Source organism: Eutrigla gurnardus, assembly GCF_963514095.1.
Source record: "Eutrigla gurnardus genome assembly, chromosome: 13".
NCBI classification, from domain to species: domain Eukaryota; kingdom Metazoa; phylum Chordata; class Actinopteri; order Perciformes; family Triglidae; genus Eutrigla; species Eutrigla gurnardus.
Genome location: NC_139936.1, coordinates 9,549,760 through 9,574,233, shown reverse-complemented (window position 1 = coordinate 9,574,233; position 24,474 = coordinate 9,549,760). Strand labels below are relative to the sequence as shown.

General features: G+C 41.8%; 1 protein-coding gene across 2 annotated transcripts in view; it reads right to left on the bottom strand.

Moving 5' to 3' along the window:
- Positions 1 to 24,474, bottom strand: part of unc5ca (unc-5 netrin receptor Ca) — a 167,504-nt gene that overhangs the window by 22,989 nt on the left and 120,041 nt on the right. The window contains exons 5-8 of one of the 2 annotated variants that reach the window (XM_084024045.1): positions 13,444 to 13,624; positions 10,803 to 10,970; positions 10,369 to 10,533; positions 5,127 to 5,183 (exon numbers count right to left, since the gene is read on the bottom strand). In XM_084024045.1, the coding sequence (XP_083880171.1) occupies positions 5,127 to 5,183; positions 10,369 to 10,533; positions 10,803 to 10,970; positions 13,444 to 13,624 (571 nt within the window). The remainder of the gene's footprint in view (positions 1 to 5,126; positions 5,184 to 10,368; positions 10,534 to 10,802; positions 10,971 to 13,443; positions 13,625 to 24,474) is intronic. The other variant, XM_084024046.1, reaches the window with a different exon arrangement.

Here is a 24,474-nt window from a genome sequence, read left to right as displayed (position 1 = left end):
CAGTAGTCTGAGTCGTGTTAACTTATCATACGTGAGTGGGCTTTGGTTGAATGTGGGTAAACGGTCCACGTAGAGCAAAAGAGGCCGAACACATCGATCGAAATGATATCTTTGAAGCCAGCGGCTCTGGTCTGCTGACGATTTACCTTTTTATTGGCTAGAAAATAAACAGTGGCTACTTGTGAAACAATCCAGTCTTAGAAGTTGGTCATCAGACTGTAAACAATGACCGGTTTTACAGATATCTGCTGGTTGGCAAACACCGGAACTCTCTAAATATTGACCAGAGGCTAAAATGTTGTCAGATACATACCCGATGGATTTAGAGACTTAATCTAAATCAATTGTCCAAAAAACATCAATGAGTCTGTGACTATTTTCATTAATTAAGTCTTATTTTGTCATGTTTCGAAGCCGGAATAACCACATATTCTCTGGTCCTAGCTTCTCATTTTATGTGAGGATTTCGTTATTTGATAGTCGACTGCAACATGTAAATATGTCACTTTCATCTCTATTAATTATGTGGACGTTTTGTCTAAAAAAATGCCTGTCACATTTTCCCAGAGAGTATATATAGTTTAACTTTGAGTGTGTGAAAATGTCATGCACAGTATAAACCAGATTGTGACGGAGGTTATCAAACATTGGTACGGTTCATTTATAGCCCCTGACCTCTGTTTAAGAGTTTTCACTCTTTTCCAGAGAGATTTATGACACTGTGGGAGTTTGTCGCTGCCAAATATCTGTTCATCACATTTAACTCAAACTTGGAGCACCACCTTGAAATCTCCAAAGTTTAACCCCCATGGATTTTGTTCCCCATTTCCTTTTGATATTAAAAAGATTGCTGTTGAAATGCCCTAACGGCACTGCTTGCACAAAGTTGCCCCGTTATCAAGGTCCTTACAGTCGCCATGGGGGAAGAGAATTGGATAATCCTCTTAAGTACCAACTCCCTGATCTTAATTATGATCACCGTCATCCTCATCTATTTAGGGAATCTTTATCGTGGTTCTACTTAACTTGAAGGTCTACAACTTCACAACATGTAGGGTGTCATGAAAATATATCACTTCTAAACTTCCTATAAAGGGTTGCGGGACACTTTTGGACCAGGCTATGACATGCTGTGTTCTTAAATGATGTGTGTTCTTCAGTAAGTGTGTTTTATATAACATGTTTAATACCGGTGGGCTTAAAAAACCCTTTCCTCACTGTCTATCAGTTAACATCCGTCTCTCTCAGATCTTCCTCTCTCTCCATAACTCACACCTCTGTCTCAGACTCCCTGTGTCTCTCTCTCTTTCTGTTTGATTTGTAGATGAATGAAACAACACGTCCCATTAGAGCTTCTTTCTGCCTGGCTAACCTATATACAGTACAACTGCAAGGTACCAAAAGCTTTCTTTTTGTCCCTTACATTTTTCACTTTTCTCAGATTCTATTCTCTCTTTTTCCGTCCTACATTTCCTCTCTCGCTTTCACCTTACAACTAAATGTCACACATTATCCGGATTGTGGCAAACTAAGCACTTTTACTGACAAATGGTTCTTAGCAGCAACGCTAAAATACATAGTCATGCATCCGTTAATAACCATAATATGAAGGAAATTCATAAAGAACAGCCTCAGCCACACAATACTGGTCCAATCGTAGGTAAATCAGTGCTTATGTATAAATAAAGGAGCCCACGTCTTGGTTCAGTGTCATGGGCACTCGTGTGAGCGAGCACCGACACTCACAATGAATGCCTGGGTAGACGTGCACACATCCATATTCACTTTCTTTCCATAAGCCAACCGTCTCCTGTGCTTCTCCTCCCTCGTACCTGATAAGTTGTTTCACATCAGACGTACTCGCCCGCAAGCCCGGCTAAATAGGATTTAGATTAAAAATATGTCTGTGAATTATCTGACAGCTTTCTATAGGAGGAAGAATATTCTATTCTACAGGTCAGAACACACACACACACACACACACACACACACAATCAGATACACATTGATGTGAACAAATGCAGAATGAATACATTTGGAGGACGCTGAGAATGATCATATCGATACTTCAGATTCAAATTTAGCTGACATTGAGGTGTGTGTGTGTGTGTGTTTGTGTGTGTGTTAGAGAGACTGCACTTTGAAGAACACCTTCACACTCATAGACTGTCTATCTTCCAGTTTCTACAACAGTTCAGGTGAGCCACACAGCTGACAGTCTCCTTTTATCACTTGCTTTCTGTATGTCAGTGGATTCATCAAACTGTTTTCCATGGACGTACAGTATGTGTTTCTAAATCGTATATATGCCTGTGTATGACTTTTTAACAAACTGAAATTACAAAAAAAAAATGTATTTTGAGTGATGGACAAGCCCCCCCTTTGACAAGGTACACTTTCTCTGCCAGCATTGCTTTTTTTTCTACATGGCAAGAATCCATTGCAATTTGTTACAGTTTTGCATGACAGTGTTACTTTACTAGAGCAAGACTGAGCAGTGTGTGTGTGTGTGTGTGTGTGTGTGTGTGTGTGTGTGTGTGTGTGTGAGAGATCATAGCCAAATGCTCTACGGTTGCAGAACCAGAAATTATTTTGCCAGTGTTCACTGCACACATGAAAAATTCTGCTCGTTAGTTGAGTGAGTGAGCGAGCGTGCATGTGTGAGTGAACTGACTGATGCTGTGCCGAACCCGATAATAATGGACTCGGTAATTGGAAAAACGTCATACGTCAAAAAAAAAAAAAGTCTGGTCATTTAGTTAATAACCGCATGTGTGTGCCAAAGTGACTGACTCATAAAACTTTGTGAGAATTATGCGCACACCCTTACACAGTTGATTACACACATGGGCCAGCGGAACAGAAGCCCCGGTTCACCATCAGTCAGCATGGATCGCTGTCTATTGATTGGCTGAGCTCTTTGTCATTCACAGAGTCGGTCCAATCGGCCACAGAGAGGATTTTAAAGAAGGGTGGGGGGAAACAAGGATAACTCAGCTTAGCTTGCCTCTATCATCTCTGTGATCTGCATCCAAAGCAGAGCTGTGGACAATCACTACTTGAAACTCATTCAACTGCCTTTTTGATCTTGCTTGGCACAAACATGCAAACACCTCCCAAACTGCACTCCTGGCAGCGGCACACACATCCGCACTAAATAACTGGCAGGGACCAGCGGAAGGGAGACAGTCACAGAGAAAACGCGAGCACTCGTTTGTAAATGTGTCTATCCTTACCCTCTGGAGTGGGGACGCAAAAAACTTGTGCCAAGAACTAAAACACGGAGTCACTTTAAAGCCACTAAAGCCAGAGGGTGGATTTCATGGCAACAAACAACAGTGTACAGGTATATAAAGTCATTAGAATGCATGCACTGTGGAGGGAATACAAGCCTTTCAATGCAACTGAAAGTAACATTATGACTTCCTGCCTTTGTTTTCGCCTCAAGCTGATCTGTGACTGACAGCAAAGAGTCGGGTCATCTTCTCAAGACAGCAAAAAAAATAGGAAGTAAATGCAAAATAAAGCAGTGGCAACTATAATGTGTTTTCATTTGCTTCTTTGGTTTGAGGGTAAAGGCTTTCAGGCGTCATACATGAGAAACCCTGTGACAACTGGCGGTGAACCATCGCTCTGTTGTCACTTATGAAGCAGTCGATACATGACTGCAATGTGACCCACGGACCTTGTCCTGAAATTCCTATTGGTATGGAGGTTGATATCCCGGAAACAGAGAGTAGGCACAGTGAGTATTGACCAAATATATCACCTCCCTGCAGATACAGTACTGGTCTCGGTTTCTGCATTTGAGCAGTAGAAATCTTCCAGATCGGCCACCAGGTCTAAATTAAAACCGCACGCCAAAATGGAAACTAGCTCAAAGTGAAAAGGGTATTTATTTAGCCTTAACACAAATGATATATATATATATATATATATATATATTTGAATCCTCAAACCAGTAACAGCCTGTTAAATGCCTGCCTCTGCATCTCATCTCTAGTTCTTTCTGTGTCCGTATCTGTCTGAGCCCATCTCACCAAAAAACACTCCGGGATGATGAAACTGCTTCAGCAGACCCTAAACGAGAGTCATTAAAACACATCACAGACGCTCATAGATTGCTTTGAAGATAAAACGAGCCCTCCTGCAATGAAAGAAGTAAAAAAAGAAATAACTCAATGGCAGAGGTCCTCTCAACTCCTGTGTTTGTTGAAATTGTCTCTCATTTTGTCATTTTGAGGAATCCACAGTAATAGTGATGGTGATGGAAAGAAGACGTTTTCCCCTAGCCAGGTGATCTTGGGCCTTCCTGATATAAATGTGTCTCCTGTACAAATGGCTAATTTGGCATATCAAGAATTCCTGTTACTGCTATTTCAAAGAGAATGGGTCAATCAAGTGGAAAATCTAAATTTCACTCAGTTCGTTGTCTGCAGTCCCGTACTCCATCGAGTTCTCAGCGAGCCAATACACTTGTAAACACAAAGCAAGTGTTCAAAACTCAGGCAAAGTGCCTACTGTGGCAACAAGCCAACGCTGACTGGCTACTCTCCAAAATGACCACAGCTGCAACAAACTCTCACAAATTGTGAATGAAGTGAATTGGTGCTGAATCGATTCCCTGCTATCACACGGGAAGAAAGAACGGATCACGTTCATTAGGAATCTGTCACCACTATGGTGCATTCACTTTACACACGCACAACTCTGGTTTCCATCACAACATGTTCAATGATAGGAGACTAGTTTAATATAATTATTCATGAATAATAATAATAAAATAAACAGCTTTGGTGCATATTTTTCTCACATGCCAATCAAAGCAGACTGGGTGTTTTTTCAGAAGTGGTCTTAAAGAGACAGGCGCTAAAACTAAGCGTTTCAGACATACGGTGATACAGTTATGTTCATGCAGAAAGTATGAGAAAAATAGGTGTTTTTGAGCATTAAAGCATGTATTCTAGTAGTTCTAGTAAAAAAAACTATATACAGTATTGAGAGTATGAAAAATAGTTGGTAAGAATGAAGAGACCTTTAACGCTTGTTTCTATCATATAAGAAACACTGCGATGAGTAAGATGGAAGGAAAACGGATGAGGATAAAACATAAAACATCAACTTACATGGGATTCCCAAATCACTCTTTTCTTTGGACTCAGTTGACATCTGAAACAATGAACCTTGGGACAAGAAAAGAAGAGGATGGAATGGATGGAGGAAGGGAGAGGAACACAACAATCAAAATCAAAAGTCAAATAAAATGGGACAAGCATGCCTGGACATGGACACAAACACGCCTTAACATATTTGTTCATCTCTTTTTTAATTTTCTGCTCCCTACATTAAATTTAGTTAATTAGTCCACAAATCAATATCAAAAGAAAACACTTACATCCTTACAGGAAAATGAAGAAAAGTAATAAATAATGTCTGTAAGACGGTTCCTGCTGTGTCATGCTGAGGGTCCATGACACAGATGATCTGCTGATGTACTGATCTATAATTGAAGTGCTGGTGTATAATTGATAAAGGCAAATACAGCAACCTGGTGCGCTTAAAAGCTTCTTGCCAGACGAGCTGGACGCACGAGACGCGCTGAAGATCTACGAAGGGCAAGAAAACCTGACTGGGTTAAGCTGGGTGACGTGCAGATAGGAGCATAAAGATGATGACGTGGCACTTCTTTTTTACTAGGTCGGTGGGCTCGACTACGTTGCTCTGGGCATGAATTAGTATGTTTCAGCACTTTTTAATCCGATGTCTCATTGTTGTGTTAAATAACTCGGCAAATGACTACATTTATGTGACTGCATCTAACAAATATCATGCTGATTAATGACAGTGGGAGCAACATGCCATGACAGAACCTTTTCATGTTCCAATTAGAACACAATTGTTCAAACAGATGAAACCGAGATGGCAGGAAAATGAAGCGTACATGATTTAGTAGGAGAAACACAAGCAGTATGAATTTGGGAAATAAATAGCACAGATGAGAACAACACATTGAAGAAAAGGGAAAAAAAGCAAAAAAAGGACTAAAAAGCAGCTCAGGAAACAAAGTGAAGCGATACGAATCCTCAATGGGAAGAAAAGGAAAAAGTGAAACATAAATTTCAATGGGGAAGTGGCCTGTTTGATGCTGTGCAATACCTGCTGACAATGATGATTGCTATTTGTATAACAAACACGATTCAATGTTCCAACTCTACAGTAACATAACAGCTAGTATCTCTAGTGACCACACACATATTTTATTTGCTCTGACAGCATGTAGACACACTCTCTCTCTCTCTCTCTCTCTCTCTCTCTCACACACACACACACACACACACACACACACACACACACACACACACACACACACACACACACACACACACACACACACACACACACACACACACACACACACACACACACAGAGTAGGTTGGGAGTGAAATGTCATGCTCTCAGGGATGACACACTGTAGCACTGACTGAAGCTGTTCCAAGAATCCTGATCGATGTGTCAGAAAAATGTCAACAGGCCAAAAGATATGAAACAACACAAACAACTCTTAAAAAAATATTTGAAAGACCTACAACTTCTGTCTCACACACACACACACACACACACGCACACACATATACATACACACAGACTCACACTGATAAACACATGTACACAAAAAGAGAAGAGGCTCTCCACACGGGGCAGAAGTAAGGTCAAATGGATTTCTACCTCTCAGGATTTAACAGGACAACTTTAGAAAAAGGGCAGCGAGAGACGTTGGAGGAGATGAATAGAGAGGTGGGAGGTGTTGGTGGAGAGAGAACGAGAAAGAGAAAAATAAAGTAGAGTGAAGTGCTTTTTGAGTACAAAGTCAATTACACCGCACAATCTAAAAAATAAATCCCTCCCCCCTCCCCCTCTACATTATCAGTTAATTCACAACCCTGAAACCAAGTTACTGCTTTTAAAACCAGCGACTTTGTTTTATTTTTTCGATTAAATTGAATTTCTGGTGTTTATAATGTGGGAAACATATTCAACAACACAAACACAAAGTGAGGTTCACATGTCCGTCCCAACAGCCTCATTTCAAGAATGTTGTGCCCTTTACGAGGAAATGTTTTTGTGCTGTTAGTGTAACAACTCCGTTGGATACCAGCAATTAACCATTTTCTTTCTGTGTAAAGAAAACATTTTAAAAGATCAATCATTCATAAACTAAATGGAAGAATGGCACAAGAATCACTTGAAGCCTTTCAAATATACTCTCCCTATAAAATGCTGTGCATGCAGAAACCCCCACTAACGCACACGCACACACACGTACACGCACACACACTTCATGGATTTCCGTAAATGCTACAGGAAACAGCTGAAACATTAGTGCTGACATAAAACCACGTCTGCGGAGTCATTTTAAAGGCAGGAAATCAATCAAGGGAAATGAGCCTAAATCTATAGCTCTCTAGGTTTTATCCCAGATTCTGTGGCCATACCTCTCTGGCATCGGGGAATCCTTCTGATGGAGCAGCGAGACTGTATATAATACCCTGCCTGAGGAGTGCCTCTCCTATACAGCAACTTATGTCGAATATGTGCCAATGGGCAAAGCTTTTTGAGGGATTACATAATATGATTTCATCACGAGTGGCATCGAGCGTTTATTTGCCTGATAACACTGCATCCATTCTAACTGATTTCCATGGGGGATTTGATTTTCCCAAACAAATCACTAGAGACCAACGTATGAATCTGACAACATCTCAAGTCGACACTAATGCGTTGTCATGCCAACATACTGGTTTTGCTGGGATTTTAAGCGTGGAGCAGAGCAAAGCGTAAATATTTTAAATGGATTTAGCCTCGATGGCAGCCTGTCTCCTGTAAAGCGGTCGCCATTGTTGTGATTACTCCTCCTTTATTTCTGACGCACAGTTTGACAACACTTGACAACAGCTCGACAATGATGTTAGTCATGCCCGTCGCCATCATTGGATCTTTTTCAACCAAAAAACAGCTTTTTCATGGCGATGCAACATGAATCAGTCAACTGGTGGAGTGGGCGGATACGAAGATCTGGACCCAGCATGGGTACTCTCCAATACCTACACTACCATATTATTTATTGTGCCAGAAAAGGATGAAGTATGTCCCACATACACTATACTGCCGTAAGTATTCACTCACCCATCCACATAACTGAAATCAGGTGTTCCAATCACTTTCATGGCCACAGGTGTATAAAAGCAAGCACCTAGGCATGCAGACTGCTTCTACAAACATTTGTGAAAGAATGGGTCGCTATCAGGACCTCGGTCCATCGCTACAGACCTCCAAACTTCATGTGGCCTTCAGATTAGCTCAAGAACAGTGCATAGAGGGCTTCATGAATGGGTTTCCATGGCTGAGCAGCTGCATCCAAGCCATACATCAGCAAGTGTAATGCAAAGCGTTGGATGCAGTGGTGTAAAGCACGCAGCAACTGGACTGTAGAGCAGTGGAGACGCGTTCTCTGGAGTGACGGATCACGCTTCTCCATCTGGTAATCTGATGGAAAGCCTTCCCAGAAGAGTTGAAGCTGTTATAGCTGCAAAGGGTCATACGTCGTACTAAACCCTATGGATTAACTATGGGATGTCAGTTATGACATCCCATACAGGTGAGCGAATACTTTTGGTAATATAGTGTATGAGGTATGTCAAATTCAGTGCGCCAAAAATACCAGGATGCCCGACATCCAGACCTGTTTTTCGGGCTGTATTTCTTCTGACTATTCTTACCCACAATCTGTGTTGAGCAGAGGATACGTCACTCTGACTGGCAGGCCGGTGACATGCTGATGACAGCTCACTGACTGCTTCAAATCTCATTCTACAATCGATGGATATATGAACAAGATGATCAAATTTCAAGGTGTGATGTCATGAGGAAGTAGTACGTACACATTCTATGAAGTTAGCGTAGAAAGGAAAAGTATACAATATGGAACACAGCCATCTATTAAATCATGATAAAAACCCAAGAGTTCCTATCAATAAGACTATGGGAGTGCCTCAGCCTATGGAGGTTACAGTCAACCATACTTTTAATATGGTTGACTGTAACCAACTATTAATTTTTAGGCAGAAGAAAGATTTTTTTCCCTTTGTTAAGAAACTTCTTAAGACAAATGCAGTCTGATGATCCAAGTCTAGAAAGAGATGCCTTGCCATTGAGGGGAAATCTCTACAGTATACGGCTGCCATTGTGGAAAAAAGAAAGACCAATGAGAATTGAAGCATAATTACAAGCACAAGTGTTTGGTGCAGTTGTTTCAAAAAGGTCTATTTTCCTGTTTTTACCCTTTCTCTCCTCTCGTCACTCTGACACCCCCTCCCCTCTCCACGTCAGATGCTTGTCTGCCTATTACCCCGAGCACAGGGAGTAACAAGCACTATTCCTAAAAGTCAACAAATAAAAATGCCTCCACCTTGGAAAAACTGCTGCTGCTATATTTATGGCATTATGACTCAGCCCGCATTTTCCGTGTGATTTTTTAGTTTACCACACTTTTTTAATTTTAATGGTGTCATGAATCACTGAATTGTGGGGGATTTTTGGAAGAGTGATCCATGTTAATATCTATAATTACTTTCCTTATAAAACAGGTGTTTTCGCCTTGAGTAATGGACGAGAAAGCAGGAAAACTAAGGTTAATCATGTTGACATTCAAAACCTCAAACCTATACATCATCCACATGTGCACAGAGGGATACTACAAGTGTAAAGCAGAGCAAGAGCAAGTCACTATAAAAAAAGTGGGGAAATTGGGGCAGGTCGGCTCCTGGAGAAAGGCATAAAACCAGAGAGTCTGAGAGGACGAGGCTACAAAGATGGCAAATCAGGATACGATATTTAATTTAAAGAGTAGCGGTGGTTGCTGGAGGACTAGAGAGTGAGATGAGAGGAAAGAAGAATGTAAAGAAAGATGCAAGAAAAGAGATAAAAACCACCAAACATCACTGCAACGCTAGTAAATACAAGCTCAAGCTGGATGTCCCGGACTATGAGTGACATGTTTCAACAAGATCCGCTTTAGGGGTTGATTTAGTTTAAACTATATTTAGTTTAATATGGATCAGTGCTGTAAATTAACCCATTCATGTTAAATTTCACCTGCTCCTCTGACCATGCAGCAACCCAAAAACCTGCCTAATCTGGGGTCAATTCACTTTTAAATCTATTCCCATCTGAAGCAGACACTGCAAGGTATTTGTTTGAATCGGCGTACTCCTCTTTGAGGCTAGGCCTGATGTATGACACAACTTCAATACATTTACAAGAGATACGTCAATGTTTCTGCTCTGGAAGGATCCTTGGCGTCAACTCACTTTGCATACAGAGTCCGTCTGTACAGTTCTGAGACTGGAGCACCAGCCCATCGCAGTCCTTTCCTCCGTTCTTCGGCGCCGGGTTGTTGCACTCCCTCCTCCTCCACTGGGTACACTCGGTCCCACAGGCCGACCACTTACTCCAGTCTGTCCACACACCGTCCACTGGAGGGAGGAAGGACGGAGGAAGGAGAATGAAAAACACACAGAAACGACAAGTGACAAATGTCCTCACCTCACTGTGTAGCAAATATAGGGTGTAATAGATGTAGCATGCAGCAGAGGCTGAGTTCAGGATAGAACAGGTAGAAACATGGGGCCAGAGAGTAACATAGCACAAAGGATGATAGTATAATAATAATGATAATGATAATAATAATAAGTAGAATACAGTGACATGGATACAGGAGAGAAAACAAACAGAATCAGCTCACCGGTGCACAGTGTTGTGCAGGGCAGTTTCTGAATGGCTTGTCCTTCACAAGGCAGTCCTCCGTTGAGAGGGGCGGGGTTAGTGCAGCTGCGGGTTCGTTTCTGGAAGCCCCGCCCACAGCGGCTGTTACACACGGACCACTCCGTCCACGTCGACCAACCACCGTTCACTGTGCCGACAGACATCAGTACTTTAATCAATGCAGTAATCCATACAAGCACCAATGAGCTATTTCAACAAAAACAATGTATTCCCCTCCAGTTGAATGCATCGTAGCCGTTTCATGTATTTGCTGGTTTACAGCCTCCCCTTTGTCAAAAAGATCAACTACAAGGTGCTGTGAGCTTCAGCACTGAAATGATAAGGCTAAACACAAAGATCCCTTGCACAGCACAATCATCTATGACCCCACACATGACCTCTATGACCACCTTTAGCTGACGCGGTCAGGGGTGTGTTGTAGATCGCCTGTACGTCAAACAAATGGGATGGTTGGTTATATTCCAGAGGCCGTTAGGATTACAGCCTCAGTACAAGAAATGCGTATGGCTTGATAAATGCAACTGCCCTTTTGCAAGCTTTTTGACATAAATGTGCCTTTGCGTTGTTAGATAGTGTTGGCCAGCTGCAGCTTGACCAATGTCATTCATTATGTATGTTTGCAAAGCTTGCTTTAAATGGCTCCTCGAGGATAACACAGAATATTTTGAATGAAACACACTAACATACTAACAAGGAAGCCTACAGTTTTATGATGATTGTAGAAAATAGGTCTGTGATGAAGCAATAAAATGGGCAGAGAGTGCATTAAAATCCTATTGTATCGCAGAGGCAACATCCTCAATGGATGTATCTGTGATGTTAATGTTGTTGTTTGATTTAATTGAACTGTCTGTCTCTGTGGGCTTAGTGTGCGTTGTTGAAGTTTAGCAGGAACAGCTGGATTGTTTGCGTAACGCACACACACACACACACACACACACACACACACACACACACACACACACACACACACACACACGGCCTTGTGCAACTTTTGGCTGCTGCACAATGTTTTCCCACTAGCCACACTCAATAATACAGACAGAGAGGGGCAAGCTGACGCCCACACGCCTACCCACGCAGTTGTATAACCTTCGCATGGCAAAACACACATAAACTGTCACGCTGCTTGCAGATTGCTTAACCTTGAACCCTCGTTGGAAAGAGCACAGGGAGGGCAAAATAACTATTATAAGATGCATCATGCTTCTTTGAGTTTTCTGAATCTTCACCAGCTGAAAACAAGCATATTAGTCTTCCTAATATGCATGCATCTTTTCTCCTCGTTTGTCTCTCTGCGTGTCTTTATCCGCTTTCTCCCCGTCTTTGTATCGCTACAAGACATCCCCGCATCCTGTCACATTTGGACCTTTGCTTCATTATCTTGTATTACTGTTGCTTTCCGTGGGAGAAAATGTGGCAGCCAGAGTGCGGACAAAGATGAGGGCGAGCGGAAAGAGAGAAATCAGGTATGAAGTTAGAATGAGTCACAAGGACAGCCACCCGGAGAGGTGACATCCGTTGAGGTGGGTTGAAATTCCACTGTTGCGTCTCGACAGCTCTGTCTCAGCCCAGTGGACGGTGCCCACTCCTTTTCCCAATGATTCATCAGAGAGAGAGAGAGTAACCGCTAGTCATTTTTGTCACCTAATTTCTTAGATTTCTCTACTTTTCTTTCCCCCTTCTTCAGTCACGTCCTCCTCCCTCTCCGTTCTCCCCTGCCTCTGCTTCGTCCTCACCTGTCTCCCATCCATCTATAGCTACACCGTTTGCCACCCTCGTGTTCCGGGGGTTTTTCCCGCTACTATTTCACCTTGTCAACAATGTCAGTCGAGCCCTTGTGGAGCCGAGAAGATTGAACCACAGATTGAACAATCTATTTCTGTAAGGATACATCAGTGTCAAACCACTCCATCTCTCGCTGTCTGTATCCAACACGCACACATGCACTGTTATTTTTGATTGAAACACTCCTCCCAGTGAATAGACACAGTGTTGTATTTGTGAGAAACACTGTGCATGTGTGGTATGTGAGTGTTTTGCTATACATTGCTTTGCCTCAAAATGTTTCCTATCCTCCCACTTCAGGCAGGCAGCGGGAAAAAAAAAAGAGAAGGAGAGAGAAAGCACACGAGACCTTTTCTTCCTCTCAGCACCTTTTTCTCCTCGCTTTACCAGCAAGAGAAGAGCAGCTCCATTCATTACAGAGCTATTCAAAGCTATTTTTTTTTGTTGTTGTTGTTTTTCACAGCTGTTATCCTGCCATATGCCGCACATTATTTGGTGGCTTAAAGCGCAGACATTTGGAAAGCCCAAGTGTTCTAATTTAAAACTGAAGGCGTGATTGGTGGATTTTAATTGGTTGAGGTCAAGGGTGATGTGGGAATGGCAGGCCAATCACAAAGAGCTAATTTCGTGTGGCAGATGGGGGCTAGCTTGGCTGACGTTGTTGGGTTGCTGCAGCTAGTATTTGAAAGGATGAGACGCATAGAAATGTCACCTACACAACCCGAAATTAGAAAAATTGGAGTATTGTTAATATTTATTTTTAACAACGTACTGTCTTGTTCACCCACACAGACAGGAGCATGCACACTTACCGTAAACAATGACGGTGGCCGTGGTGCTTCGTCTTTTGGCTACTATGTTCTTAGCCACACACGTGTAGTTGGCCGTGTCGGACAGACGCGCCTGTTTGATGATCAGGTTGTGGTCAATGGTGATGTAGAAGTTTCTGTCCTCCGCTGGGTCAATTATCTCTTCGTTCTTCAACCACTCCACCTGGAAGAGAGAGAGGAGAAAACGAGCTCAGTGAAAAGATTTATATCTACACACATCTGAGACACAAAGAAAACGATTTTAAAAAACCCAGCTACGCAGGCCTCGTTAAACCGGACTGGCTACATACCAGTGGAGATAAGAGCTGATGAATTATGGTTAATGCACACAACTATCGGTGTATTGTGAGTCTGACAGCAGCACTGTTTGCATGCACCTTATGATTCCACACCTTTGATCACTTTGACGTTGGCAGTGAATAGGCAGGAAAACTGTCCAGGGCTTATAATGGTTTGATTCAGGTCTTTCCTGTGAGACTCCCTGTAATTAACCGTTTCATATTTTAGACTATAAGAAAACCGCAGCGCAGGCTTTCAGTATAAAGTTATCAGCAAGTACCAACTTGTGTATTTAAGCCAGCATGAATATCGCCAGCGTGAAATAGGCCATGAAACCACAGATGAATTACAAATCATTAATCTATGAGATCTCGCTTGGGGAGAATCTCGGCGCACTCAGAGAGTTTGCATTGCAGTTATCCCGACCATGAGAGCGATGAATAGAGGGAGGGCAGCGGTGGAGGAAGTACATGGGGTCGGTTTCCTGATAACGCTGTCTCTTAGCAGTTTACGGAGACAGGTAGAGCTTCTCACACGCGACGTTGCATGTCGATCGATGAATCCAGCATCTATTAAGGACTTCATGAGATGATTGCTTGGGTGGTTATGTGAGAAGTTGTGTAATTTGTCACATAAACACCGCAGGAATAGTGACAAGAATATGCTTGTCATGATTTTGAAAACAACCAGAAGTCCAGAAGTGAGTTCATTTCTCACCATGGCTAACTCAAAATATCTCCAAAAAACTAGATATAGAAACGGACATTATTTTGACACTCTTCGGAATCTACACAGTTACATGTAACGTTTTAAAATCAATCGAGTAATATATTTACAGTCCTTGAGCAAGAATATTAACAACTTTAGCCTTCCTCTGCAGTCATTGCTCAACACTCGCGCTTGTATTTTTCAACAATAGCGAGTCACTCACCCACCCAGTCAGTCCTCTTGTTTAGTGCCACTAAGGATCTTGTCTTTTGATTTAAAAAATGTTTTGAAAAGGTTTGAAAAAAATGATTTTCAAATTATTTGCTTTTTGCAATTATATTGGATCTTGCAAGCAGAGGGCAATTATAAAACCATGTTCTAATCTTGTTTTCATAACTGATCCACCATCACAATTACATTTTAATTTTTTTCAGTAATGTTTGTCAAACATAGTCTACCAGTGAGAGAAGAAAGAAACTAAAGAACACAGTTAGGATGTTTCAGTATAATCCTGTTTTCAACCTGTCAGATGACAAATAAAGAAAGGGAGCAATGATTTATGAAAGGATGCTGGTGTAATCCCAATTTTCAATTATCCCACACAGAAAGGAGATGTCACCATTGGAAATCCAAGTAAACAAATAAATAAGTAATATTATATTAATAAGGAGGCTCTGCGGTGAATATATTGTATAAGAAAATATCCGTCATGGTTCATCCTGTAAGTAAGCGAGAAGAGGAAAAAACTAATAATTGACAAAATGTGTCTTAAATCAAATACAGAATTCAAAAGCATATAAATGTACTTTGCTGGTTAGGATGTAAACATAATAATAAGAGAGATGATTAAATGTTTGCAGGGCGATGTTCATGGGACAGAAATGTCACAGTACTAGCGAAGACCCCGGACCCTTCACACCACGGGTGGCAGTGCAGAAAAGGAGGAAAATGTCCTGAACATATGCTTTCACAAGGCACTTTGGGTGAAGGGTAGGACAGCAGGAAACTATCCTATTTACGAGCCTAATCACATTTCCTGAGTGCCGTATTTACTGGTCCAAAGCCTCATAAATTCAGTCCGTCCGAGCTTTATGGCAAGCACATAAATGTCCGAGTCACGTTGTTTAATTCACGTTGTTTAATTTCCTCCTCCCTTCGCATTAGGAAATGGAAATCTCAGATGCAGAAAAGAGGAAACTCAGTGTTATTCTACAGCAAACTGCCTGCTCGGTCTCGGCTGTCATTCTCTCTCTGTTATTCTACCTGCTTCTCTCTCTGATCTTTAGAGGCAGCTTTGGCCATGGGGCTGACTGCACTGTTGAATTCTCCATCTTAAGTGAGATGCTGTGTGACCTTTCAGTTTCCATTACAAAGTAAAGGTTATACTGGAGAGAAAAAAAAAAGAAGCAAAAAGACAAACAAACAAAAACATATATACACACAGCGCAAATGTTCAGGCAAGGAGTTTATCCTTGTACTGTCCAAGTGCAAAATATGTCTGTTCTGTGGTCAAAGAGACAAATATGCACACTGAAATGCAATGCATTTGTTGTTCTCGGAGATGGTTGCTGATTAGTTGATATATAAACCAGAACAAGTGGAGAGTCCTCAAGCACGTTATATTCAGCAAAACATTGTCCGTTTTACGTTTCAAACTCTCATAAAGTTGTAAACCTGAACAGTTTTCTTGAATCAACAGCATATACTGTGACTGTGCAAGTTAGATTTTTTGTTTTACATATGCCTGACTTCATTTTATTGGCTCCCCCACTCACGATTAAATGACTTCAGACTTCCCTTTGACATAAAGAGTGTGCTAAACACCTCATCAGGACTCTGAAGGCTGCTAACGGGTTGTCGACAGGTTTATTGACAAGTAAAGAGGGTGAAAATAAAGCTGTTAAACGACTAAAACATAACAGTCAAAATCTGTAAAATCCATGTTTTTGCAATCGTGGCAATGTCCTGCTGGAGTGTCAGGGATGATTGACACCAACATCTTCACAACAACAACATGGGGTTGGCTTCCTTTAATAGGTCGGACATTGTTTTAGAAGAACAGAAACAACGATGACTGGCAGAACTGGATGTGAAGCACACAGTCATCAGGAGGCGTCTCACCCCTGACCTGATTTGCCTGTCGATGATCAAAGCACTGTTAGAAAATATCTGTACGCTGGCGGTGAGCCAACAACCCACAGGGACATGGAATATTGGAGGGCGAAAGATAGAATAAGCTAAACTGGATATGAAATGAAAATGATCCCAAGTGAAATCCGGCTTGGAGCTAACGTATGACCCCAGGGGGACTGGCTATGTATCCTGTACAACTACTCTAATGCTGCCTGGTTAGATCGGTAACTGTAAATGGATTCTCGGCCTCCTCTTTAATAGCCTTAGTACCAGTTGGCAAGAGCCAAAACTTTCCCCACATCTTACATTTCTTCCCGGTTGATTTGAGGCCTACGGTGGCTAATATGTTGTGAAGTCGATGTCATGCCGTTGGATTCCCCAGAAAATTATTAAAACTATCCTTATTAAACTCAGCTGCACATGTTTTTTACTTTGCTTCTTAGCTCCTTCATTCCTCCAAATGCTGTTAATAAACTACTGCTGGCCCCAAAACCAGTGACACAAACGTGTCTAGTCTTCTTCCAATAAACCTGGAGATCCCTCTGCTTTATAGATGCTGACTCTGGCCATTATACATTTATAAAGCAGCGCTAAAACAGGCACACAACAGATCGTTCTGTGCCTGTGTTGAAAAGTAGAACTTGTTTTATTTGCCGTTGGAATCTAATCAACAGTACCTTTGTTAAATGACACATCCTATCAGTGAAATCAACAACGTAATCCGATAGATTAAAGGCCAGAAAAAGGATAACCACGTACAACTATCAGCATGTGATCATCGTGACGTACATTGTAAGGGTCGTGCATTTCTGTGATTCATTGTCTAAGTAATCAACGTGTGAATCATTCTAGCCCGCTAGGTCTAATAATACGAGCGGAGGCCTTTAGTGGCATCTTAAATTAGTTGTGAGCTCTCGGGTGATGATGAACTGAAAATAGCCGCAGTCTTTGATGACGCCCGGAGGTTGAGGCGTGTGAGACTGATGTGTGCTCCGCTGGGCTCAGACAAAGAGACCACATGTGGTGGCTTTACTACCTCTGCCACCGCATCATTAGCCACAGCTGGTGAGAGGTGTGTGTGTGTGTGTATGGCAGAGGGTGGCTGATTGGATCAAGTCAACTCCATGGGAGAATGTGTATTTGTTATTTTAACTCTGGCCTCCACATCACCTGTCTGTCTCACTTTACCCACACACCGCTAGACACACACACACACACACACACACACACACACACACACACACACACACACACACACACACACACACACACACACACACACACACACACACACACACACACACACTAGAAACCTTTACCTGTTTGTGGCCATGGGTAAGATATCAATGAATGGCATTATATATATATATATAAAAAGATACTTCAAATGCTTGCAATGTGTGATCGCACACACACACACACACACACCTTTGACACGTCGACATGTGCACAAACATAATACTCTTGTCCTCTATTTCAACTGGAACAGGATTTAAAAAGGTTCAAGAAGAGTCCATTCAGGGTTTTTTTTCTTCTTTTAGACAAAGAAATCAAATGGCTTCATTTTCAAAGGCATCCAGGCTTTGTCTGATCAATTACACACTCCCTTTGTTCATGTTTTCTTCCTGCTTGACCCAGTGACTGAGATATTAATTAGCCTACAGGTGAATTTCAAACCTTGCACCCCTGAATACGACACAAAGCAGACTCTCCTCAGTTCCTAATAACGTACATGTTTGTAGTGTTGGGATATTATATACACTATCTGTAGTGAGTGGTGATACTTTCTAATATGTAAACACTTCCATATGTTGTCTTACTCGCAACTTAAGGACAAATGTCCCATCTTATGCTATCCACTATGAAGGCAGCACAAAGGGGTAATGTACTGCACAATCTATTGAGATATGCATCTTTCTTTGGCAGTGGAACAAAGGCTTGGTTGCATGCTGTGCAAGATAAAAGTAGGCCAAGATATAGAGATATATACTCCATTTTGTTGCACTTGAGAGCGGCACAAAATGTTTTGAAAACACAAAGCTTTGCCGCATATCTGCTACGGCGAGCAGCGACATCATAGTTACACTGTGTCAGAAGGAGAAACACAGTGTAAATCTTGCAAAAGCAAAACAAATGGCAGACCACAGAGCAAGAAGTGAGATAACAAAGCAAAAGAATATCTATGACAAATGCTAAAATATGACATGCTTCGCAGAGGCACTACAAAGAGCCTCATATGGGAGTTGATAACAGCGCAGAGATGCAGGGCCTATGGATAAAAATCTGCCACTGAATCACAACATTCATTTTTCAAAGTAGCAGCAGGCGCAAACACACAGCTACACAACAGGGGTGTGATGAAACACAAAACACACCAGTTACAATAATATATGATCCTGCAATCAAAGACATTTAAATCAAGCTGCACTGTGTGTGTGTGTGTGTGTGTGTGTGTGTGTGTGTGTGTGTGTGTGTGCGTGGATCACTGAAGTGTTAATATGATTATCCCCTTGATTAACTATATTATCTGGATCCCTTTAAGAGCACAGATGAGTGGCTTAAAGAGCTAGCGAAGTGATTACTCTACCCACGTGTGGGCGTGGACTGACTTTGTGTGGTGAGTCCGTCCATGTTTTAATAATCCCCGCCCCCACAAACCCCCCCCCAAGCAAGCTTGGCCTTCAAACTTCAATGTATGACAGATTGAACAGTTGTTTTCTTGTTTTTTTTGCGGTAAAGAAGAGAAAACACTCGCAACGCATCTCTTTTAGTTTGATGACTAAATTTGGCATCTCTTTGTTTGAATCATCCTGAGGGTGTGCCGAAAAGCTGATTCATAAAACTAAAAATAAACAAATTGCATCTCAGTAATAAGCTGTTTCCTTTTAATGTCTACCTAGGCAACCCTGTCTCAAAGATAAACCGTGATATGATTTCTTTTGCCCGAGCACATATTAAAGGGAAACATCGTTTATGGCTGGATTATGTCTGGGGGCAACATTTTTTCCAAGTGTAGGAAGTGCAATGTTTTAGAAAAAGCAGGACTTTTTGATGTTTAAGCAACAAAAGCCCTCTGGTTAATGTTTGGGATAATGATTTTGGTAATATGTTAATAAAGTGAACATGCTGTGTCTTATTTGGATATTATTTGGATTCTCAATATTTGACTACGATCTTTCCCAAACCTGAACCAAATGCTTCGAGTGCCAAAACATGACTGAATACATACATCAGGCTTAATTTGCTGTGAGAGGATAGATAGTGAGAACGCAACGTTAAACCCACACCCTGAGGCTTTAGAACTTCAAAGCTGGAGTTCTGCTTTTATTACGCTTATGTCTTAAAGCAAACTATCACAGGAGTCACTCAGAGTTTGCATGAATGTTTCTTTTATACCTACATGCACATTTTATTTTTATTTTTTTGGACATTCATCTCCAAGAGTAAAGCAATCCTCTTCCTTGGCATGTGTCTGCGTGATGCATGTCAAGCCTATAGGTTACCTAATACTACGGGTATCTTCGCAAGGACGTTATGTTTCGTTAAACCGTAATTCCCGATCATAACACCATCATTTACACACCCCATACCCTCCCTACCAGCACGCACACACACACACACACACACACACACACACACACACACACACACACACACACACACACACTGCCAGATGTGCCCAACTCATTATTATTGGCCCTGACTGGCATCTAGAGAGCCATCACCATAATTGGCATGCTTGTTTCCATTATCAAACACTCGCACATGCACGTATGCTCACACCGATATAGTAACAAAGCCACACACACACACATGCACACAAAATGCAATATGCCGACCCAGTTCTCAAGAGCTCGGTCAGTCCAGTCAGCAGAAAATAAACCGGGGCAGAGATAAACAAGAAAGGAGAGGAGGAGGACATTAAAGCAGGACGGAGAAACAAAAAATAAATGAAGAGCACGGATGAGAGAGGTTCAGAGGAAGACAAAGAGGTGGAGGTGGACGGAGGAATTCAGAAAGAGACAATAGTGGAGCGGCAGTAGGCTGGCGAGATAGAGAGCTGGTGGGAGAGAATATAGTGAGAGGCATCGACACAGACAGAGAGAGAGAGACGAGAGGGAAAATGAAGGATGAGTGTTGGCAGAGCAGAACATCCATCTTTGTCGCCTGCTGCCATCAGCTTTCTTGACACAGACCCAGACAATTGGCTATAACTATCTGTGTGTGTGTTCTGTGTTCGTCAGAAATACCAACAAATGTCACACACACCTACGCACACGTACACACACATCAGCCGCCTCCTGATGTGTAGCTAAGTAGAATAGTAATCAAGCTATTCATTAGTGCAGTAACAAAGGCCATTACTGGCTAATCAACAATCTCCAAACTCAATCGAGGAAAGCTAATAGAAATTTAATCCAACAGCGCACATGAATACGGTGAAGACCGTGTGTGCGATTGTGTGTGTGTGTGTGTGTGTGTGTGTGCACGCGTGTTGATATTAGACAAAACAATTAACTCATTGTGATGCGATGAACAAAAGGACTTTGTTGTTTCAAACAATTACAGGAGAGTAACCATCACGGCGTTCAAATAAACCCCAAAACAATTTGTCTTAAATTGGTTCCCTCAGCATCAAATAATGTAGCACTTAAACTGAAATCAGACTCGAAATGTGCCAAATGAAACTACAATGATGCACCGGGAAGTGTTTCTCTCCCCTACTCGTTCATAGTGGTCGCCGTGGACACGAGGGCAGACCACAGGGACGATGGTGGAGGCTGCTCCACCCTGCTGGAGTGCACAGTGAGACAGTGTGGCAGCTAAATCATATTGAGTTTGATCAATACAGCTCCATTGGTATATACAGTAATATGAACACACACTTCACATCTGCTTTCACGTCTATTATACACATAAAGTAAACAACAGGTATTTTTTTTAACATTATCACAGAATACTGTAGTTTGAAAGTGCTAAAGTAGCATCTGCTCATTTGGAAAAACAAGCTATAGTGTTGTGAGCCTGTTAGTGTTCATTCTGCTTACTCCACACTGCTGTGACTCTTCTCTTGGCATCTCTACACCTGCCAATTTGGAGCATTGTAAACATTACAAATGGCTATTTTTTGGTGCCAACAAAACCTCTGGACTAATTGTCCTCTTAACTTCAAGGGCTACACCTCACTCCCACCTCTACTAGAGGAAGACACTCTTCCCCCATCACTAGCATTTTCCTGCTATAGTCCTCCCTTATTGCAAACCAAACAAAATCTTCCTTTTTGTTCTAGCCATTAAGTTTTAATCCCTCGCACTTGCTAGAATCCACAGAACACAAGCAGCGAGGCATTTTCTCCACAATGACTTAAATGCAACATGTTCCCGACTTCAAATGTATTTTTTAAGCCAATTCCGATGTTTGAAAAGCGAGTCGGAAAATCTAACAAGAGGCAGGCACAAATGGGTCTCCATTAAGGTTGCCATGGAAGAACTGTGACTTGCTAAACAACATGATTTAGGAACATATTAAAGGAGCAAACAACAGCGACAAGAGGCTGTCTGCAAGACGGGCAGTCGTGCATTAAAGAACATAAACAGACAAACGGGGAGATATTATGCAAGGAGACAGATGGACAAAAGAAAATAGAATAAACTGTGTTGACGGATGAAGAGACAGAAACATATATCAAGTACACCCCAAGACAGTAATGAATTCCAGCGCTATATTTAAGTTCTGAAGTGGAGGAAGCCTACTGCTGCAGGAAGTGAACAGCAAACGAGCTGTTTTATTCTGTAGCATCAGTAGTGGATATAAAAAAAAACACTTAAACTAGCTGCGCGGGATGCTGTTACTCGTTCAGAGGAAGCTGAATCCGGAGAAGCACAACCGATGAAGTAAAAAAGAAACGGTTTGATGTCAAATCTGAGGCAAAAAAAGAAAAAAGTCATTATGGGAGTAGAGCCCGGTGTTGCCGGACTTTAGAATTAATTCCTCAAAGATACGTGTATGAACACTGCATCTCCAGCAGCTCCTTGTTCCAGGTGCATACCTACAGAACTGTTTAGTAATATAAAGGAATTAAATATGTTTTGTTTTATTTAATAAGGCAACAATGCTTTGTAATATAATGAAAATAGTAATTGAACAAAACATAAATGATACAAATGTTATTGTAATTTAAATATTTCGTATTATTACAATTGTAGAATTGAAGAAAATGCAATAACCAATTATTTTTGCATTTATAAAATGTGCGTGAGTATGCTTTTGAGAGTCTGTCCGATTTGTTCCCACACAAGAAAACATCGGTGAATGCCAGAATCTTCACGTGAAAACTGCGTAAGTGTGCGGTTTAAGAAAGCTTGGTGCGTGAGGCCAGATGATGTCCGTGCAGTAGGTAACGGCTGTTAGCGATAGCCTTGCGAGTCAAACACATTGATTGTGTGAAGTGTGATTTTCAGTCATCTGTGCCATTCCACATCCCCGTCTTAATTGGCCATATGTCCTGGTGTTTCTGTCTGCATCCTCGCTACACTTGGGAGGCGATTAGGACAATCCTGCTGCCCGCTGCCACTGTGGGGAATATTCTACAGCCACCAACCCACTACAGTACAACTGACGCCAGGACAGGGCACACCTGGCAGATTGTGCAGGTTAACGTAAGGTCACTGAACGCGCACACGCATATACACAGCATGGAAGTGGGTGGTAGAGTGCGCACGTGCGTGTAGATGTCAGTGTGTCTATATGTGTGCATGCCAACATGGGATTCCAGCCGCTCTGACAGCTTAATTAACTAGATCCAGGCGAGTGACATAAAGACCTAATTAACCACATGGACATAACTGGGTCACTGCCGACAATCATCCCACAGTGATCTTCTCAAAGACATCTAAAAGTTATCTGTTTCAGCCTGTTTAGAGTTTGGAATGCATTCATTTAACGTCACTTACGAACACATTTAATCTTAGTAAGTCCTTCTGCACCTGTGTTATAACACAAGACATACAGGCAACAGACTTCCATATCACATGATGCAGTATGGTGGCCAATTATTTCAGATTTCTGTTTGTAAAAATGAACGTTGATTCTACAAAAAAAGAGTGCAAATATAGATAACATTGCGATCATTTCTCAACATTTGCCATAGCATAATTTTATACTGCACAATTAAAAAGAGGGTTGGGTAGACAGACAGACAGACAGACAGACACATAAACACCGTATGATCTACTGAAACCGATGTGTGGGCAAGAGCAGAGAACTCTTCGATGTCTTGTGGGAACAAAGACTTAGGATATGTTCTTAAAAGAGTCGTATACCACTAGGAATTAAAATGTGTTGGGACATTGAGGATGAAGTATGTATATACTATCCCCAACGTGCAGCGGAGTGTGAGGCAGAGCAGAGCGCTCTCCAAGGTGTCCTACAGACAGAACTGGGACGCAGGAGGACACCCAGTTGGACTGGGACGGGCTTTACAGCCTACAACTCCACTCATGGCACACATACAGTACGATGCAAGGGTATTACTAGACAACGAGACTCGAAATATCACATCTTTATATCACAACGCAGCATTTGGTTTGCAAGACTCAGCAGCACATAAGATAACTAGCATCATTTTTAGCTACACTATGTCCCGAGAACTCAAGTAAAGTTAATGGTTCCCTCTGTGCAATGTAAGCTTATAAATAATAGGTAGAAAGGAGAGGATGAAGGAAGAAAAGGGAGAACAAATAGAAGCAGGTGAAATGAAGGAGAGGAGAGAGGAAAGGAAATGAGAGGTAAAACAAGGAAGCTGTTCAGCACTAAAGGAGGTCACAGATGTGCTGAACAGAAAGCCGGCATCGGCTTCTCTAGAGAGAGAGAGAGAGAGAGAGAGAGAGAGAG